Source organism: Rhagoletis pomonella, unplaced genomic scaffold (genome assembly GCF_013731165.1).
Source record: "Rhagoletis pomonella isolate Grant_MI unplaced genomic scaffold, Rhpom_1.0 Rhpom_scaffold_00001, whole genome shotgun sequence".
NCBI classification, from domain to species: Eukaryota; Metazoa; Arthropoda; class Insecta; order Diptera; family Tephritidae; genus Rhagoletis; species Rhagoletis pomonella.
The window spans coordinates 107,401,146-107,423,404 of NW_023458555.1; the positions used below are offsets into that span (position 1 = coordinate 107,401,146).

A 22,259-nucleotide genomic window follows, 5' to 3' on the forward strand; every position below is an offset into this window, starting at 1 on the left:
AGATAGAACAGAAGGTAGAGAATAAGAGTGTGGAAGCAATGGGTAGGACTCAGTATAGTAAACCCCAACAGGCAGTGTCAGTTCCCAACAAAGTGTCCTCGTCCGTAAATCCAAACGTCCAAAAGCCCACGAACCATTCCTTTTGTCCGTCCCCTTTTCACCTTATGTTGTGTTTTTCGTGTGGCTTACCTGTTGACCACTATGTAAAAAAACCCACTTGACGCCCAGAAGGAAGGTAAATGTAAGTCTAAGTTCCACAATATGGTCTGTTTTGCATGTGGTGATGATTCGTCCTTTTGTGTATACAAACCAAACCCGGGAAACCCGAAGCTGGCGGAGATCGCCGGGAACTCTTGCCAGCAGAAGAACCTCCCGGAGACAACCCAGTGATTAGCCCATTGAGCGTTTTAAAGAGAGAAGTAGGTAGTGGGGCAGTTAAGGATAGGTTAAGATCAGTAGAGCATAGGACAACCAAGAGTCTACACACAAGGAAATTAGAATACGAAGAAGCGCGTAGACGCATATTTTGCGAAGAAGTGACCATGAGGAAAAATAATAGGAATTATGAGAAAATTAGGAAAATGAGAGAGAGAAAGAAAAATCTTAAAAGGATTTGTAGGAAAATTATATCGACGATAGTGACATTAAAGGGGGATAACCGCTTCTTCGCGAAAACAAAGATAGGCGGGCAGGATGTTGTAGCACTCTTAGACTCAGGAGACTTTTGCTTTTGGTTGTTGCTGTTTTTCGCACGTTTTTTTTTTGTAAGGGATTTTTTTTGAAACCATTTTTTTCAGTAATTTGCACTTTGATTAATTTGGATTTGTAACTTTAATTCTTAATAACAACTTGCGACTGTGTGCTTAGTATTTTTCTTTTAATGCCGATTTTGCTTATTTCGTTTGTTGCCTTATTTTACCTTATTTTACCTTATCACACCATTCGCAATTTCACTTCGCACTTGATTTAACTTTCGTACTAGCAATATAGTTTGGGTTTTTTTCAATATACGTATAGTCGGATATTTATATTTCTTATTTTTTTTGCAATCCGAGTGAATATTTCTGCTTTTTAATTTATATTTACGCAAATCTCAGAAATTAATTGTCGGAAAGCGTACTGCACGTGTGACTCGCTCGCTGCCCGCAAACACGAGCGAGTGACCAAAGCAACAAGTAGCGCAGGTCGTCAGACCTCAGCTGGCCGCTAATACCTATATATCTATGTATGTGCATGTATGTCGATTTCCAGCCCTTTTCAGCGTCCTCTCTACATGTTGGTACCAGCATCGTGGGAATGCTAAAGGTGAGTGAGAAGATAATTTAATACACACCTACTTATGTACATATATACATATATATACATACGTATATAATATATACTTTTTTTTGTTTTGGTTACTGCGTTCCATAGTGCTAAATATTCGCGGCTATTCTTCTTTTGCATATACATACGGAAGTACATATGCGTATGTTCATTAAAGCACTAGAAATATTGAAATAGGGGCATTCACATAAGCATATTAAATCAAGAAAATAGAAGAAAAATTGCAATTTACTAAGTTCTGAAGTATTTATCCCGCGTTTGAAGTCATTTTTAATTTAGTTAAATATTTTTTTTTTATTGTTTATTAATTCCGTCCCGCTTTATTAGCATAGCGAACTTGTATTTTTTTTATACATTTCTGCACATATATCAATATTTTTTTAATTTTTTTGAGAATTTTTGTAATTAGCCTAACTTTGTTGAGAGTTTTGCCATATGAATTTTGATAAGCGAAATCAATTGTTTTTGAATTCTTGAATTTCCTTAGATGTAATAGAGTAGGTATACATAGGATTAAAGATTTTCTTGTGAATATTTAGAAATAAATCATAACTATAAAATAAAAACAAGGTCAATGAATTTACCTGTAATTTTATTGCTATCCAGTTGAGAGGTTAAAGAGTCCTAAAAATGGAATGGTAAACCTATAGAGTTTGGTGTGGGTGTTACACTCAGGCCTAAGAGGGGACGTGAGGGCACTGACAGATTGACAGGACAGGTACAGAACTGATGAATTAGTGGACAGACATACAAGGTCAGGACTAGGGGGCGTTGCAACGTTAATAGGAGTCGACGCAACGCCCATGGCTGCGTATGCGAGGCACGCAGAGGGGGTGGGACGACTCCACCTGACTGGACAGGCCTTCTTCTTTAGCTATCACGTTTTTTTCTGTTTATGTCATCTCGAGTTCTTTTTTTTCACTGCAAAGTACAGACAGGCATGATTTTTTTGTTTATGTAGGAGTAGGTAAGGTGCGCGGAAACAACCCCCCCGTACGGCGAGCTAGCCTGGGCCCGCAACCATGCCTGGAAACCGCTTCGCCTTAACCAACAGTCATCCCGCATAACATGCCATCTGAATTACAATACGAATGGCTCACCTTCCGAAATGAGTTGAAACAATTAGAAGAGATAAAAATTCCACGATGGCTTGGCATGCGGCCGCAGGCTGAATCACATATATATGGTTTTTGCGATGCCAGCACTAAGGCATATGCTGCTGTCATTTACTTATGCACTAAACGCAACGATGGGCAACCTATTAGTCAGATAGTTGCATCGAAAACTCGAGTAGCGCCACTACATAGCATCACTATACCTCGCTTGGAGTTGAGCGCTGCCCATCTATTGGCTACACTTCTGGGCGAAATAAAAGGAGCTCTACGCTTGGAGCAGATATCATACCGATTGTTTCCAGATTCCAATATTGTGTTACATTGGCTGCATAAAAGCACATCGCAGTTGAACCAATATGTGGCAAATCGGGTTGGCTTCATTCAGCAGAAAACTGATATTGCAAATTGGCATCATATCCCTACAAAATTGAATCCAGCTGATTGTGCAAGCCGTGGCAGCACTGTATCAGCGCTACTACATCATCATTTGTGGTGGCATGGCCCCACATCGGATAACTATCCAATCGCCAGAATACATACATTGGCACCAGAGGAGATCGTGGAGATGGAGGGGGAATTAAAACCAGTAAAATCCAATGTAATGCAGACAACCACATTGCACACATTGCAAACTCGGTATTCCGATGGCAGGCAGACCATCATCATCGACTTACTAGACCGCTTCAGTAATCTTGGCAAATTGCTTCGTTCTACGGCATACCTCATGAGATTTAAGAAAAATCATCGCCACTATCGGTCTAATTTACACGTATCAGCAGCCGAGATAGATATAGCGCTATATTGGCATATACATGCAGAGCAAGGCAGGTTTTTCCTGCCAGAAATCGCATCATTACGCAAGGCACTGACGATTCCATCTTCAAGCAAGCTCCTGGCATTGGCTCCGTTTACTGATGATTAAACATTCAGCATCCTTCGAGTGGGTGGTCGACTAGACAACGCAGGCGTTGAGGACGGGATACGTCATCCCATCCTACTTCCGCGAGAGAGCACCCTAACTAAGCTTATTGTATGGCAAATGCATACTGACACACTGCATGGAGGCGTTCAGCTTATGCTGCATACTATTCGCCAGAAATATTGGATCCTATACGCACGCTCTCTGGTCAAACAATGTATCCATTCCTGTACTACTTGCAGGCGGCACAAGCATATTATGATGAATCAACGTATGGCATCGTTACCAAAGGCACGCGTTACCCCCGCACCCCCCCTTTTCAGTATCAGGCGTCGACTATTGTGGCCCATTCAACATACGCATCGGTTCGAAGGCCATCCGCACAGTGAAGAAAACTTATGCAGCGATATTTGTGTGTATGGCAACAAAAGCGGTACACATAGAATTGGCGGAAGATCTCTCGGCAGAGGCGTTTATCAATATCTACACCCGTTTCGTAAATCGACGTGGTCTATGTACCGACTTATATAGTGATAATGGCACAGCCTTCGTAGGCGCAAATCGCATGATGGCAGAAGATCTGCAAGCATGGCATGGCGAGTATGCTCAGCAGAACCTGGCAAACAAGGGCACACGTTGGCATTTTATATCGCCGGGAGCTCCACATCATGGCGGGCTCTGGGAGGCCGCTGTGAAATCTGCCAAAAAACACATACTTCGAATAGTTGACACGCGCTCTATCTACTACGACCAGTTGCACACACTTTTGGTGCATGTGGAACCTTGTCTAAATTCCCGGCCGCTGGTTGCACTACATGATACCCTTGACGACAAGATGGCATTATCACCGGCTGACTTCCTGATCGGGAGATCAATCGTGGCAGTAGCCGAAAAATCAACTGGCGAAGTACCTTCTAATCGACTGTCTTATTATCGTCAGCTACGGCAGATGCAGCAGCATTTCTGGCAGCAATGGCATGATGAGTATCTCTCCACGTTACAGACCCGATCAAAATGGCATAAGAACAATGACAGTATCCAGCTAGGCGACATTGTAATCATTCGCCACGAGAACCTACCAGCTGCGCACTGGCGACTTGGCAGGGTGGTACGGTTACATCCAGGTACCGATGGCTTGGTACGTGTGGTCACCATCAAACATGCAACAGGCGAGTGCATGCGACCAATACAGAAAATCTGTAGGCTTTTGGATCATCCTGAACTTACCCGTCCAGCCGGGCAGGATGTATGAGATTTGGTAACTCTGCTTATCTATCGACTAATACGATATGCATCAATTTATCGAAATATCTAGTTATAAGTTTGATCTCTAAGAAGGTTTTTATCTTTGATTTTTTCTTTTACGTGTAACGACTGACTTTTTCATAAACCGAATAAAATACACCGCATTGTTCAAATAAACTAAGCATAAAACTCAGTCTAATGCAGCGTTTTTGCTGGATTTTATAATGCAACATTTAGCACTTTCGAACATATGTTTTCGAAGAGCGTTCATGCTATAGCATTTAGCAAATGTACATTTACGCGAGTTCGAAATCGTATGCTTTTGACAAACAGCCGTGTTCCAGTCTCTTATTTAGATGCGTATATATTACGATCAATTCTCACGCAGAAGATAATGTGCAAAAACCCTACTGAAAAGGAAAAAATAAATTTTAAACCAAAAATTCAATACAAAAACTTGAATTGTTTTAACCATAAACGAACATTTGTTTGTGTATATATTTATTTGTCGGTGCATTCAATTAAAATTTCCTCACTTAATTAGGAAACAAACCAAACAGAGTTCATCACAAATTGATCCAGATTTCTATCAGTATCAAATCGATGTTGAATTTGCTTAACTTTTCTTTATCCAAATATGTAATGCAAAATAAAAGAAATCTCGATGGGCGATCACTGCCACTTTTTCTCTTTAAACCATGTTCGAATCGTGGAAATTTTGAAAGATCACAGGGTTGCTTTTAGCATTTAGATTCTTAATGCAAAAATGTAGTTGCATTTAGTTGCATTTAGGTGACGAATTTTGTATGGATAAATGTACATTTAGAGTAGCATTTAGAGCTAAATGCGCTAAATGTGCTTTTACGCGTAAGCAAAAACAGCCTATAATATTCTTTTCGGATATCCGAGCGTATGAGATACAGGCGATTAGGATTTCATACATAAAGCATTATGCAAAAGCATAAAACACATGTTGTAATTTTAAGCACACTATTACCGCAACCAGAACTATTGGGGTGTTCACAGTTCGTTCCAAATAGTGTCTCAAAATGTAGACGTCTACATTTTAAGACGTTTTCTAACCGTAAAATCTGTGGTGTTGTTGTTTCCCATACAAAATTGGAAAACGACGCCGTCTACATTTTGTCACACTCAAAGGTATGTTTTTTACGCGTCTACATTTCGCAACCTCGCAGCAGGGTTGCACACACTTTTGGTGGTCGTTTTTTTTATTTATTGGGCACTTTTTCTGTATTTGCATTTAATTTGAGCGCAATTTTTGATAAAAAGAAACAAATCACGGAAAAGAAATAACAAATATTACGAATTGGTAATTAAGTTAAATAATTACAATTTTTCAGAAACAAACTCGAAAGGCGACATATAAAAAATGCATGCGAGGAAAAAATGTCTGGCAACACCAGCAAAGTTTTGAGACGATTTTGCGACGACTGCTAGAAAGGGGTGCTCACAGTTTGATGCTAAAAATGTCTCAAAATGTAGACGTCTACATTTTGAGACACGATTTGGAACGAACTGTGAACACCCCATATGATTTCAGAATCTTCAAAGTCGATAAATAGCTGGTAGAACACACTTTTCACGAAATTAATGAAATAAAAATTTTACCTGTATTGAAATTAGCCGCAAGCAAATGTTTAATTTGGTTGATTTTTCCCTCATAGTCCTATGCATATCATAAAGTTAACTGGATGCAGTTTTTTATTATTTTCTATTTCTCTTGCAACCATTTACGATAGAAATACAGTAGGAAATATAATATTAAATAATGCAATCGTATTAGGACACCTTTATAAACAAAATAAGAAAAATATAATAAAAGCAAATGGAATTTCAGCAAAAAACATTGGCGCGTATTCATGGTCCAGCAACTAAGTCGAAACTAACAAAGTTGCTACTTAAATTTAAGTACCAACTTAAAATTTACTACTATTCATAGTCGCATTTCAGACTTCTACTAAGTAGTTTCGACTTAGTTTACGATATAGCAAAAACGAGTGTTAAAATTTATCGATTTTTCTTTACGATATTGTGGAAAATTACATTTTTATTAAATAATGTCAAGTTTGATCATCCGTTTATGTAATTTTTATTTTCATTGCATGATTATGCAAAAGAATAAAGTATCATTTTCTTGTTAATTGTGTGAAATAGCCAGAACAACCGCAGTGATGTTAAGTCGATGTTTATCGAAAGCATGCTGTGAAACATACAAATAGTAGATATCTAAATGCTATGCACAAATTTACTTTAAAAGAACTAGCGTGAAACTGACTAATTATTTGAGAATTTATATAAATTATTCCAATTATAAAATTGTGATGTAGCTTTATTCGAATTGTAATACGCATTTAATTTCATCTTCCGATTAAAATGGATCAATCTTTTTAAATTTTAATGGGAGATTACTCAATATTATCAAAATCACCCTCTACCAACTTAATTTTTACATATTTCGTCTGTTTTCCCTTAATTTGATAAAATACTTCTTCCTAGTTACGACTTACTTGCAGCCGCAGCCGAAACTAAATTTTAAGTTGGTACTTAGCCAGAAAAGTCGAAACTAAGGCGACTATGAATAGCTTTAGTTGTGACTTAGAATAGTTTCGACTTAAGAGCGAAATACACCACACAAGCGGTTTGACAAACCAAGCGAAATTTCCCTTTGTTTCAAGCCATTTGTGCTGTGTATGGGGGTGTTTGAAGGTTTGACAAACCGCTTGAGGGAAATTTGAGCAAAAATCAAAATTTTTTGATTTTCTGGCCGCCATGTTGATGTTTGATCAAACCGCTTGCGTTACGTATAGCAAAATCGCCTCATTCGCAACGAAATTTTCACCGAGTAAGGACGTAAGAGAGGAAAATGAAAGAAAACCATAATATTTAACATTGCGAACTGGAAAAAAACTAAAATTCTTTGCTTGAACGGGTCATGTTTGCATGGTGTATGGCGAAATGGGACAAGTAGGTTTGAAGAATGTTTGACAAGCCGCTTGTGTGGTGTATTTCGCTCTTTAGTTGACTATGAATATGCGCCATTGCCACTTACTACAAGTATTAAATTTTTTATTTTTTTTGTTGCCGTTAAGATGTTGAAATTCTAAATTATATTATTTAAACTTTCATTTCAGTTCAGTTCAATAGCATTTACGGCCACCGGAACTTCTACTTTCATCTGATTACCTTTCACCGTCACTGGACCGGTGTTACGAATTTTTCGTGCAGCCAAGGCGTCGGCTATAATTGGTTGCGTTAACTTATCCAGCTCGAAAAGAAAATTTGTAGCGCTTAGTGGTGGCTATAAGAATGGTAGAAGTAAACAAACTAAGTATTTGCTTTTTTAATTTTTTTCTTTGCTTACATTTTGTGTGCTTTGATTTGGTGGCAGGGTTTTCCACTCGTATAGCGCGACATAGATAGCCTCTGAAATAAGCGCATCATCGGGAAACACCACAAACAATGGACTATCCCAACGGCAGTTGCCATGCGACTCTTCGTAACGTATACACAAAGCATCAAATATTTCCCGTGTATATGGCACGTTCGAATTGTCCACTCGATCATCCAACACAGTGCGCTGTTGGTTAAACTCCCATGCTCGCGCCTTATTACACCCTTTGTAGTAGAGTTAAATTGTACCTTTAATATAATTGCCAGCGTCCACGATGACCATTCCCACGACAGCCGGTTCTACGTAACGGAATGACTCGGGTTTTACCCGACCAAGGGTTGTTGTTTCGGCGATCTAACCCCGTTTAGGTCGTGGACAAAGCCAAGCGTCGAGTGACCAGTAGCCCGTTTCTGTAACTTTTCTCTACCGATTATTTCTCTACTGCTAGAGAAAAACCGTCACTCTCACCTACTAATTAGCAGTAGAGAACAGGGCGGCGAATTCATATCTCAATTCGCCTTGGTAGAGAATTGTTACAGAAACGAGCTACAGAAGGCTGCACAAACTGCCAACAACCTGTGCCCCCCTTGCTTTCACTTGCGGTAAAGGTGGCCATCGGGAAGGCGAAAGCCTCCAAAGCCAAGGGTCCCGACGGAATATGCAGGCTGATGCTGAAAAATTTGGGTCCTGCGGGGGTAGCATACCTAACGGAGGTCCTCAACTTGTCTATGGCCACTCGCATCATCCCAGACATCTGGAAGGTGGGGAGAGTGGTCCCACTGCTCAAACCGGGGAATCCTGCCAATAAAGGAGATTCTTATCGTCCGATAACACTCCTTTCCCCGGTAGCGAAGACACTCGAGGCCTAGCTACTCTCGTAATTCACAAACCACCTGACCCCTGCGAAGCATCAGCATGGTTTCCGTAAAGTGCACAGTACAACAACAGCACTTAACGCCATAAACACTCAGATAACTCGTGGCCTTAACCGAAACCGTCCCTGTGAGAGAACGATTCTAGTAGCGTTGGAATTGTCAAAGGCGTTTGACACCGTCTGTCATTCCACGCTACTAGAGTTATAGAGGCCTCCTCTCTCCCACAGAGGTTCAAACGGTGGTCGGCAAATTATTTGAGTGGTCGACATTCGTCGCTAATGTTTAGAGACAAAACGAGTAAACAGAGAAAAATAAAACAGGGGGTTCCACAGGTTGGTGTCCTTTCCCCGCTACTGTTTAACTTTTACATTTCAAAGCTCCCTCAACCACCAGAGGGAGTCTCGATTGTCTCTTATGCCGACGGTTGCTCGATCATGGCGACTGGGAATGGCATTGATGACCTGTGTTCGAAAGTAAACGGGTCTCTCCGAACTTTCTCGCTTCTTCACTGCAAAGTGTCTAGCCCTCTCCCCTACGAAATCCTGCGCGACCCTGTTCACAACCTGGACCAAGGAGGTCAGGCTACCGCTGGGGATTCACGTCGATGACACACCAATTCCGACGGTGAATAACCCCAAAATACTCGGAGTAACATTCGACAGCCTGCTCTCCTTCTCTGCGCACGCAACCGCTATTGTCAATAAAGTACAGAGCCGCAACAAGGTCCTCAAGTCGCTAGCCGGCAGACTAGTAGGACGCAGTGGACGAAGCTACAGACTGTACAGAACACCGCACTCAGGACAGCGACAGGATGCCTCCTGATGTCGCCCGAACACCACCTACACGGCGAGGCGCAAATGCTCCCCGTAAAGGAGCACAATATAATGCTCTGCAAGCAGTTCCTGATCGGGAGCCACAGAAGTGGCCACCCAAGCAGACAGCTGCTTGCAGAGGAGCCCTCGCCTAGGCGCGCCAGGAGGCATCTATATGAACTGACGGACGAAGTCCAGAGGTTCATCAAGTAACCTCTGGACCCGACAGCTTACCGACAGGCCCTGAACGGCATTCACAGGGACTCAGTCTCGAGTTATGTAGACTCTAGACCTGGGAATGCCGTTCTAGGTATACAACCCCGGACATAGACGAGACGGAGCTTCATCTGCCTCGGGAGACTCGCACAACACTTTCACAACTTCGCTCCGGCTACTGCAGCAGGTTAAACTCCTATCTGAGTTGATTGAATGAGGATGTGCCGAATGAGTGTCCGGCATGCGGAGAGACCCCACATGACTCGAAACATCTCTTCGCATGCCCGGAAAACCCGACAACCCTAACGGCCTTGTCCCTGTGGACAAACCCGACAGAAGCTGCACACTTCCAACCCTCCTGGGCGGGGTTGTTGTAGCCGCTACAACAACAACCACATCTTCGTTCCCACGACAGTCGCGTCTACGTAATCGGAACGACCCAGATTTAAAGCTGGCCAAGGACTGTCACTTCAGCTACACTCCCCAAAAAGTCTTTGGGGAATTTGTGTGCTGCTACAATAATAATACCACATCTTCTTTATTGAGCAACCGCAGTGCCTCTGATTAAATATCGCTACGCGCTTCGCCTGTTTTTCTTTTTGAGAATCGGCTAAGTAATCGTTTTTCGAGAAGCCGGCATTTGCTATAAAAACCATTTATGCGCTATGGCAAAAGACGTTCACTACGGGCCATTCAGTTTCATGGTACCAACACATAATTCAGCTCAATTGTTGTAAACTATATTTTATTTACTTTGCGCATTTGTATGCAAAATGATAATTATCTGAATTGTCAAACTTGTTTACATTAGTGTAATTTGACAATCCTCGTTTGACATCTTATGTTTCTCAAGCAACAACAAAATAGAAGGAAGTGTTGCATTTGCTCTCTCCTATTACATATTTATTGTGCCATGGTTGAAACTAAGCGAGAGCTCGCATACCTCTCAGTATTCGAGAAAAAGCATGTTTCGTACTTCTTGCGGTCTACACGTGCGGTTTCTCGCATGCGTCGTCACACAAGTGAGATTTTCCAGCACGTTAAGACGGCCAGTAAACATCGACGAACGTCGAGGTTTGAAGCCATGACCATCGATGTTGCTCGATACATCGATGGTTTTTTACCTCTTTAATCGATAGTGTTTTCGATTTTTTTTTCCAGCTCTACGATGTTATTGGCTTTTAGAGCGGAATTTCGGGAGCGTTAAATGTTTGATCGATAGGTGCTTATTGAAGAAATTTCTGAGGTATGTACGCGAGTGAGTTTCATTATAAAAATGTTTTCATTTATGACTGTTTTACACGTTTAATACGTGGGCTGAAAAAAATGTTAGTACAGGTGTAATATTACCTACGTTTGAGACAACGGGACTTCCTGATATGCTTAAATCGTCAAATATGTACATACTTTTTATCTATGTGTACATATTACTAAAAAATCAATACTTTAGACCAGGCATGGGGACAATTTTCCTTAAAATCCCACAAACATGGAAGAACGAAAATTGATTATGCGTAGAGGGGATTTTCTGATTCTAAAAGTGAATTATCACCTGCATATATAGTTATTAAATTATTTGTTGTTTAAGTTGCAAAATTCACCAAATCTTTTGTTATAAATTTCATTGATTACACGGAAGGGCTGCAAATGAACACAAACGCGGGTTTTGTTACCAAATTTCACACTATAAACGCGGTTAAACGTGGCAATGCCAGCGCTTTTTCAAAATTCGAAATCGAAAGTCTACTTTACCACAGCCAGAAAGTCCTTTGTATAGATTTGCAGAAATCGCTTCCGGAAATAAAAATTGCAAGGTGTGGGAAAATTTTCATTAAAAATTTTCATTATTTATGGAAGTATTGATTTTTATTGAAAAAGCGCCGCAGGCGAAAATTTGTAATAAAAAATCGCGCCATTATTTATCAAATTATCGATGTACGTGTACTTTGAACTACAATAACACCAGTAAATATTATTTCCACCCGAAAAAAATTATACCGTTATGATCAGGAGTAAGACTCCTATCGATCCTAATATTATTTTTAATAAGAGCAATGTATGTACGTATTGTACACTTATACTCCCTAATTATACGCACTTATTTGTGTATTTATTTATATTTATTTTAGTGTGTAGAGTTTAGTTCAATTTACAAACTTTAACAACAAATAACTTAAAAACTATAAGCCTGCTGCGGCTAAAAGTATATATTTGCAATCAGGAGAACTCCCTCTACCGTTCCATAGCTACCTTAATGCGGAACTCCGGGGATGCCAAATTAAATTGCAGCCTCGTTGCTAAGGAGGGGAGAAGGGGGAATTTTCGAAAATTTAAAATGGCTATATTTCCAAGAATTGCGAATTTAAAAAAATCGTTATCGTTAGAAAGGTAAACAAAATCCCTTTTTTCTAATACACACATTTGTATACACCCCTATGCTGTAATCCGTCGTAGATTCGATTTTGCTACGAATCGTAAAATTGGTATGCTGAAATCTGCGTTGTCGTATCGTGATTTCGAAATTCGTAGGCAATCTTCGAAATTCGTAATGTTGGTATGCCTGAATCCGACGTAGCTGTCATTTTTATGTATTTGTTGGAAATTTTGTACGAATAGCAACTCGTGTCGGAGCGAAACAAATTGTTTTAAAATATCAGTAAAAGAAAGTGTGTAAACGCAAAAATATGTAAAAATGAATATGATATGAAAAAAAAATTTATTATTAAATGTTTACAAAATTAACAGATCGAAGATCACAACAAATCGCTCGCAATACGAACAACTGGTGGAATACATGAGCGAAAAGCCGGACATTGGTCGAGGTTTTGTAAAAGGAGCTAAAGAGGATGTGGTGGAATTTCGGGAAAGCGTTCCAAGAATGAAAGCGGCACAATATCTAGTGAAATGGAGGCCCTTAATAGGAGGGAGCTTACATTTTATCATTTAAGCTAAATTGATCAGAACAATCTCTTAGCAATCTCCTTTGTATATTAATGCAACTGTAAGCTGTTCTTCCTCCTGGGACAAAAGTGCGCCGGCCACTGAATCCTTTGTATTCTACTTAATTAAGGAAAAGTCATTTCAAATAATGATTAAATTATTATTTTTTTTAATTTCACTATTCACTTGCGGATATGTATATTTATTTTGATTTGTTTCTGCCAAAGCAGCTGAGTAAGAACTTCGAATTTCCCTTATTTAGTTGGCAACGCCTTGATAGTTACGATCGGATTACAGCATACCAATATTCGAATTTTCGGAACGGAGCTACGAATTCGTAACTACGAACTTTCGGATTACAGCATACGGGTGATAATTTATGTGCATGAATTTTAATAAAAACATTTTATTTTTCTAGGAAAAAACCAGTTTTACTAAAAAATATGTGTAAATAATGATACACCAAACTATAGGTTTGTATAGTAACTTCTCCAGTAAAACATTGCAGGCAGAGCGTAAAAACAAAATAGAGCGTGAAATTAAGAAGAGAAAACTAGCAGAAAAAGTTACTGAACGCAAAGCTAGTAAAAACTTGCACGTGAATAGTTCTTGCACCCTTTTGATATCCTGCTGTAAACATTTTACTATTTATAATTCAGTTTTAAACTCTTTGCTTTACACACAAGCATTTACACAGTCTAGTACATCATTAATATTTTGATTTCCACTCATTTTACTTTTGTTTGTGCTAAACCAATTCAACAAATGGCGGCTTTTAACATTTATTCTTCTTCTTCTGCTAGCTAATTTCTGCTAGTAAAAATTTCACTAGCAAGAATTTGCAACTCTCCCGTGTTGTTACGCTCTCGATTCAGTGCTCTCTTGTAAATTTTTTGGGTTATCATACACTTTTCCAGTAAAAATTTGCATGTTCCAGTATAAATTACTATACAAACCTTATAATAGGTAGCATGATACAAAAAAGAAGGTAGTTTCATTTAATGACATTGCTTGTTGTTGTTGACCATTTGACTTTTAATAAAATTATGACATTTCATCAAATTCATGCTGCTGATCATTAGAAGAAATATTTTTTTTTAAGCAGAAGATTTTATCACTACATTCAAAGATGTGGAATATGATGAACTAGAAAATTATGAATAGGTTTCAGAAAGCATGAAGAAAGTGCATACTTACATATCGTCGCTTAAAGTACAAAACCGCATATCGTCGTCCTGCAAAACCGCGTAACTAACATTTTTTTCCAAAAATTGAATTTGCTCACACAAGCTCTTGCCTCAAGCCTTATCCATTCGTCCTGCAATGCGAATTCTTTGTAAAAAAAAGAACCATTTTGAAATATGAGTGCTTTTACTCTGTACAAAATAATTTATGCAACCTCACATACGCAGTTGTGCATTTTGTTGATACCCGATTTTGTACTTTAAACGAGGATCTGTTAGTTGTTTATCGGAGGGCGGTCTGTTCAAGCCGGCTTCAGGTGTTTGCGTAAATAAAAAATTTGTGAAATTTAATGATGATGCGCTAATCACAAAGCCTAATTTTTTGCAAAATATTATGAGAAATTTAAAAGTAAATTCGAACGGAAATATAAAAAGGTTTTATTTGGGAAGAGCATTCTTTAGAATTCGATTTTTAAATCTTAAGATTGCATTCCAAATAAGAAAAGAAAAAAGTAACAGAACAATGCGCGCGTGGTTCTAGTTATGAAATGAAAAGAACAATTACGGTGAAGTCTCCTTTAACAGTTTACATTTTAAATATTTTTGATAAAAAAAGTACCAAGCACTGATAATGGTTTTTGATTTGAAATCTTATTACATTGGTATAAATATGGGAAAGCAAATACTCCGATTTATTGTTTTAATAACGGGTGATTTTTTAAGAGCTTGATAACTTTTTTTTTAAAAAAAACGCATAAAATTTGCAAAATCTCATCGGTTCTTTATTTGAAACGTTAGATTGGTCCATGACATTTACTTTTTGAAGATAACTTCATTTAAATGTTGACCGCGGCTGCGTCTTAGGTGGTCCATTCGGAAAGTCCAATTTTGGGCAACTTTTTCGAGCATTTCGGCCGGAATAGCCCGAATTTCTTCGGAAATGTTGTCTTCCAAAGCTGGAATAGTTGCTGGCTTATTTCTGTAGACTTTAGACTTGACGTAGCCCCACAAAAAATAGTCTAAAGGCGTCAAATCGCATGATCTTGGTGGCCAACTTACCGGTCCATTTCTTGAGATGAATTGTTCTCCGAAGTTTTCCCTCAAAATGGCCATAGAATCGCGAGCTGTGTGGCATGTAGCGCCATCTTGTTGAAACCACATGTCAACCAAGTTCAGTTCTTCCATTTTTGGCAACAAAAAGTTTGTTAGCATCGAACGATAGCGATCGCCATTCACCGTAACGTTGCGTCCAACAGCATCTTTGAAAAAATACGGTCCAATGATTCCACCAGCGTACAAACCACACCAAACAGTGCATTTTTTCGGGATGCATGGGCAGTTCTTGAACGGCTTCTGGTTGCTCTTCACTCCAAATGCGGCAATTTTGCTTATTTACGAAGCCATTCAACCAGAAATGAGCCTCATCGCTGAACAAAATTTGTCGATAAAAAAGCGCGAAACACATTTCGAACCGAACACTGATTTTGGTAATAAAATTCAATGATTTGCAAGCGTTGCTCGTTAGTAAGTCTATTCATGATGAAATTTCAAAGCATACTGAGCATCTTTCTCTTTGACACCATGTCTGAAATCCCACGTGATCTGTCAAATACTAATGCATGAAAATCCTAACCTCAAAAAAATCACCCGTTATTATCAAAGTAGAAAGGCCGTTGATAATACGCACAATTTATGAAACCAAAAAAATTCATTATCCGTCAAAAGTTGTTTATTGAAACTACCTTCTTTTTTGTATCGTGGTCTGTAAGAACATCCTGTTATTAGACTTCGTAAACAAATAAATAAATACATAAATAAATAAATAAATTCTCTGTTGCAAACAGTGCACAGTATACTGGACGTATTTTCTTTAATTGCATTGGCGCAAGCTTTCTTCTTCTTTATTGGCGCTGTAACCGCCTAAGCGATTTTGGCCGAGTCCAAAACAGCACGCCAGTCATTTCTCTTCTGTGCTAACTGACGCCAATTGGAAATGACAAGTGAAGCCAAGTCCTTCCAACGCAGAGGAGGCCATCCTCTTCCTCTGTTACCAGCATCGCGGCCCGCGTTGAATATTTTCAGAGCCGGGGCGTTTCTGTCCATTCGAACGACATAGCCAAGCCAGCGGAGCCGTTGAATGTCTTTATCGTTGTAAAGCTCATATAGCCCATCGTTGAATCGTCTGCGATATTCGCACTCACCAACGTGTAAAAATCCGTAAATCTTTCGCAGAATTTTTCTCTCGAAAACTCCAAGAGCCGCTTCATCACATGTTTTTATTGTCCATGCCTACGCGCCATACACCAGCACAGGCATGATGACTGACATATAAAGTGTGATTTTTGTACGACGAGAGAAGACTTCACTTCTCAATTTCCTACTCAGCCCAAAGTAGCACTAGTTGGCAAGAGTGATTCTCCGTTGGATTTCAAGGTTGACATTATTATTGGTGTTAATGCTAGTTCCCAAATATACGAAGTCATCTACTTTTTCAAACTTGTCAAACTGTCAACAGTGACGTGGGTGCCAAGACGCGTATGCTCTGGCTGTTTGTGTGATAACAGGAGATACTTCGTTTTGTCCTCGTTCACCACAACAAACTTAGCCCTTGTTTTTACCGATAATATCCATGTCGTCGGCATACGCCAGCAATTGTACACTTGTAAAGTATTGCGCCTGAGTGGTTCAGTTCTGCGGCTCTTATTTATTTATTTATTGCCATAACTCGCATTCGCTGAACCGTCCATCTTCTGATAAGCCGATTTTTTATACCCGAGCGCACTTGTTCGCAAGGGTATATTAACTTTGTTCGCATAACGGTTGTTTGTAACAGCCAAAACGAATCGAGATAGATATGGACAAATGTATACATAAATGATCAGAACGAAAAGAGAAGTCGATTAAGCCATGTCTGTCTGTCCGTCCTTCCGTCTGTTCGTGTACACGATAACTCGAGCAAAAATTGAGGTATCTCACTGAAATTTGGTATGTAGGTTGCCCTTTATCCAAGGTAGGTTGGTATTGGAAATCAGACTGCACTTCCCATATAACGGTATTTTCGAAAAATACAAAAACTATATTTCAGTAAATATTTCATTCAAATTGTTGAAAATAGTAGTAGTAGTAAGTGGAGTAGAATTGTGGTAAAAAATAATACTATTATTAAATTTTTGGAAAATGTGCGTGATCCCGCCCACTTATGATGAATTGCTGTATCTCAGTATCCACTTCACCAATCCTTACCAAACTGGGTACGAGGCCTGGGTAGGGTCTAGCTAAGAAATCTGTTGAAAATCTTTGAAATCGGGCAATAACCACGCCCACCGGCCATATAATGGTAATATACAGAAACACGAAAACTGCGATAATTCAGTAACTACTGGAGCTAATTCACTTAAAATCGATGATTGCAATAACCACTTAGCAGAAAATTAGAATATTATAAATTTTTGGATAATGGGCGTGGCGCCGCCCACTTATGACCACATATGTGCATCTCTGTAACCGATTTTTCAATTTCTACCAAATTCGGTGCACTTAATGACCTTGGTACGGAAAAGAAATTTGTTGAAAATTATTCAAATCGGACTAAAATTACACCCGCTTCGCGTATAACGGTAAATTTCAGAAATACGAAAACTGATATTTCAATAACTGAACACGTTAATTTATTTCAGGTTAATAGTTACAACAATCTCTTAACAATAAATATATACGACTGCTATAGACTTTTAGGAATTGGGACCACTTTATAACTACAAAGGTGTACCTCGGCAACCACTTAATCGATTTGTACCTAATAGGTTCAATTATATCATTAAGTCTAACTCTGCACAATATCGAAAACTTTAGAAATCGGGTAAAGACCCGTACTTATCATGCAAAGGTAGTTCAGAGAAAGTTGAAACGACGATATTTGATACCTGCGCCGGGTATATAAAGTTCGGTTTCGCCCGAACTTATACTTCTTTACTTGTTCCTAATTGAGGTAAAGACACTTATTCTTAAGCTGGTGCGAAATTATGCTTTTAACGATTAGCTTACTCCGTTAATTTAAGTAGAGGGAATCCATTCGTTGATTTTTGTCGAAAATGAGGAGTTTTTGGTATCTTTATTTTTAATTTAATTTTTGTTCTCGAAAAGGTCGGATTTTCGATGAATTCGTTCAACATTATTTTTTGGGCAGCCACCTCCAACGCGAATAACACGTCAAATTAAAAGCTAGCACTATGAAATTTTAACCTCATAATGGCACATCTATTTTCTAAGGACCTGCATTGAAATTTTTTAATACGTTCCAACAATTGCGTACCGATTTACAGTGAACCAGTGATCTTAAAAGAGCATTTGAAACCGTTGATAGGGTCCGAATGTTGGATAAACTAAAATACATTGGTATAAAAAACACTGAGCTTGACTGGTTTAGAAGCTTTCTATGTAATCGTAGGCAACAAACAATAGTTAATTCAAAGATGTCTAGTAAGATAGCCGTAGACATCGGATTACCACAGGGCTCAGTTTTGGCACCCCTACTCTTTAATATATATATAAACGATATTAAAAGTTCTCTCAAACATTGTAAAATAAAACTCTTTGCGGATGAAGCCTTGTTAACGATCAGTGATAGGGAACTACCAAATGCGATTGTCAAAATGCAAGAAGATCTTAATTCTTTGTATCAATGGCTGTGTTCAAATAAACTCAAACTGAATGTGAAAAAGACTAACTTTATGGTATTTTCCAGAGCGGCAAATGCTGACTCCATAAGCCGTGAATTAAAAATCAAAGATGAAAATATCGAAGAGGTGAAAATTGTCAAGTACCTAGGAATATACATAGACAACAAACTAAAGTTTGATGAGCACGTTGAGTATACAGTCAACAAGATTGCTAAAAAAATTGGCCTTATAAAGAGATCGTGTAAGTACTTGGGAAGAAGACATAAAACGTTGGTGTACAGGTCAATAGTAGAACCGCACTTTATATACTGCCCCACGATTTTCTTCCTAGCGGGGGACTCCCATGTAGATAAGCTGCAAAAAATGCAAAACCGAGCGATGAGATTCATCCTCAACAAACCGTATGACACACCAACAAGATGTATGCTTGAAACCTTGAGTTGGTTAAGCGTGAAGCAACAAGTTTTTTACCACGCTATGAAATTTGTGTACAATATTAAGAAGGGCAACCTGCCGGATTATCTTAGCGATAATCTCCGATATATAAATGAGACGCATACATATTTGTTGAGAGAGAATAACAGCTTCAGACTCCCGAAGTATAGGACAGAAGTGGACAAAAAAAATATTTTCTATAAAGGCTTAAAGTGCTTCAATGAATTACCAGAGGCTATAAAAAATTGTGATACTATCACTCTTTTCAAGCGGCTGCTATTTGACTATTGTAGAACGCAGCCTACAAGATAGTGATGTATCAATAATAGCGTGGATTGGAAACTAGGCCTTTCCAACCACCAACATATCGAGACTAGGCGGATCGGAAACTCGGCCTTTCCGACTACCTAGACCCTTAGATAATAAACAATAAACGAGCGGATTGGAAACTCGGCCTTTCCAACCGTCTACATAACTTCCAGGAAATTGCATGCGTTTATATTGACATAAAATAATTGCAGTGATTAAAGAAATAGTGTTATTTAAAAATTTCTGTAGAGCATTTCGTATTTTGTATTTAATATTTAATATTTACATTTTAAATCTAAAATCTAATTATAAGAATGTTAAATCTTTGTTGCAATATAAGTCTAACAGACTGTAAAAAATAAATAAATAAAATAAATAAATAAATAAACCATACATTGTATCATCCTCCCTACACTACAATTGCTGGGACTTCTGTGAGAGACAGAATTTATAACTTAGCTGTGCCCAAAATATATTTTACAAAGTGTATTTGAATTTCACATTGCTCTCATGAGAAATGTACTATAATGTCAAATAAAGGTTCATTACATAAGGTTCATTCCTCATCTTTTTGGACCAAAATCTGAAAAGTGTCAAAATGCCAGAGCATAAGCAAAATGCGCTCGCTAAAAGAGAATAACAGGAAAAGTGAAGGAACGCAAAAAAACAAATTTTTAGTCCAAAGAATGGCAACAACAAAACTAACGTCAAATAAGAATGGAAATGTATGTGCAAAACACATTCACACAAGCACAAGCACAATAAACACTTACTATATCAATTAGTTTTTGCCTCCTTCCAATTTCAATTAACTTTTTTTACTTTTTAGATTATTATCACTTTTTGCGTTTTCTTTAATTTCCGTTAATTTAAATTCAGTTGAGTTTGACACTTCAGGATTTTGCCAGAAAAAATTCTTCTGACTAAATGTGACTACTTCGGACTGATGAGAGTCACTCTCACTGAGTGTCGCTCTCTCATTTTTGCTGTCATTTCCGAGTTAAGGAACGCTTTTTGGAGTAAATCTGACTACTTCGGACTTTTTCTGACTATTTCTGGGAGATAAGGAACGCTCCTATAATTTAATAAACAAAGTGAAAGCAATATATGACATATCTACTTTCGATACTCTTATTTGACAACAGTTTTGTCATTGCATTAATCCATTTGCCAGTAGCAAATGTATTTCAAATTAAAAATTGCTTATTGTTATTCCAAAAATAATTTGTTTTAGAAAATAAATGCCAACAAACAAGAAATTTCATAAAATTTCCAGACACTTGCTGTTTATGCAGATCTGCCCACAATAAAGGGTAGGGTATGTGCCGAAAGATGTTACACAGAAAAGGTAATCGATGAATGCTTGTGGTGTTCCTGACTCAACTTGCATGCCTTATTTCGTAATATTTTCGAATATATTTAACTATGTATTCTGTTTCTTGATTGGCTCAGTAAAGCTTTTCATATTTTATTTATTTTATTCTTACAGCTTAATTAAGCCTAGCTTATACTTATATGCATATACATATTTATATATATTTAGAATCTATACCAACTGCAGTGAAAAACAATGAGGCAGACTTCCAAGACAAATCATTACAATGATTGCACTATTTGGCTGCGGTTGGGCCACCGCGTATGCATGCGATCTAGTGATGCATAAGTAAATTAGGCGATTTAGGTAGGTAAATAAAAAAATGGGGAGGTGAGCAATTTTTAATAATGTTTATTTGATTTAGTTTTTGAGTTTAAAAATTGTTTCTTAAAGGGTTGTAAATTAAACCTGCGCCACTAAATTACTTCTTGCTCGAGGCGACAAATATCTGCGTGGGAAACTTGACAATATTTTAAATTCTATCGATTGGCACTGCACCAGTTGAGAGGACTTTCACTTAATTTTTTTTTTTCCTTTTTTGCGGTGCAAGAATAATTCCATTTGGAGAATTGCATCGGGGCTGAAAATATGGGAGTATCCTTCTGACTTTCATCTTCACTTGAAGAATGTATCATCACAGCAATATCGTTGTTTAAACAACACTTACAAGCCAAACCCGATGTGCCAGGTATTTTTAAAGCTTTTTCAAAATAATTCTTCATTGTCATTCCTTGGTCTGTTTTAGAATTTGGAGAACCTTTAGGGTCATCAATGTTTTTCGATTGATAAGTTTCAATCCTTTCTTATGCGCCAGGTTTGAAAAATTTGGGCTTATAGCGAGCTAAATAAGTGGATATGGCAAGTATGTAAATTGGTATTTTCCAGGAATGAAAATTTTGCACAAAATTCTGTTTTTAAAGTCGGGGGTGCCAGCCGAAGTATTGGAATCACGGCTGATGAGGGTCTCCGAGGTGCTTAGTTCCCGGGTGCCTTCTTCAAAAGCTACACCTGTAATGAGTAGCCTGAAATTAGTTTTCTTATTTGCTGAGCTCGACTTTTCCTAGTTGCAGGCAGTCACAATTGATTACTCACCGTTGTCGGTGCCATAAGCTATCAAATACGTTTTGTTGTTCGATTCCATTCGCTTATTGCGTTTTCATATTTTGAGACAACTCGTCAATAGATAATAAGCCGGTTTATAAGAGCAAAAAAGAATTACACTTGCCTAAGAAAAAGTATAAAAAAGTAGCCATGAATCCAGTTTTTTCAACAGATCCTTGACAAATAACATTCGATAGTTACGTAATTCTTACCCAATTAAAGGTCAGACCTACAGATTTTTAATTATTTGACCATCGATTTGAAAATTGCTGCTGAAAATCCCTATTGAAGGATCTTACTCTTTGACTTTAAATGG

The 22,259-nt window shown here is 38.3% G+C and overlaps 2 protein-coding genes and 1 pseudogene across 3 annotated transcripts in view; 2 read left to right on the plus strand and 1 right to left on the minus strand.

The window, feature by feature from the left end:
• The first annotated feature begins 2,394 nt into the window (after positions 1-2,394).
• Positions 2,395-3,363, plus strand: LOC118735165. The gene has a single exon (XM_036464807.1). It carries the CDS (start codon positions 2,395-2,397, stop codon positions 3,361-3,363), a length of 969 nt encoding a protein of 322 aa, XP_036320700.1.
• A 4,390-nt stretch (positions 3,364-7,753) lies between these two features.
• Positions 7,754-10,576, minus strand: LOC118735169 (annotated as a pseudogene).
• A 394-nt stretch (positions 10,577-10,970) lies between these two features.
• LOC118749537 (uncharacterized protein CG7065) overlaps positions 10,971-22,259 on the plus strand; it is a 50,074-nt gene continuing 38,785 nt past the window's right edge. Inside the window, exon 1 of one of the 2 annotated variants that reach the window (XM_036484349.1) lies at positions 10,971-11,178. The gene's annotated coding sequence lies outside the window, so the exon portion shown is untranslated. The remainder of the gene's footprint in view (positions 11,179-22,259) is intronic. The other variant, XM_036484344.1, reaches the window with a different exon arrangement.

Excerpts from the sequence above, each read along its gene's own strand:
- LOC118735165 (XM_036464807.1), top strand. The coding sequence starts at position 2,395 with ATGCCATCTGAATTACAATACGAATGGCTCACCTTCCGAAATGAGTTG.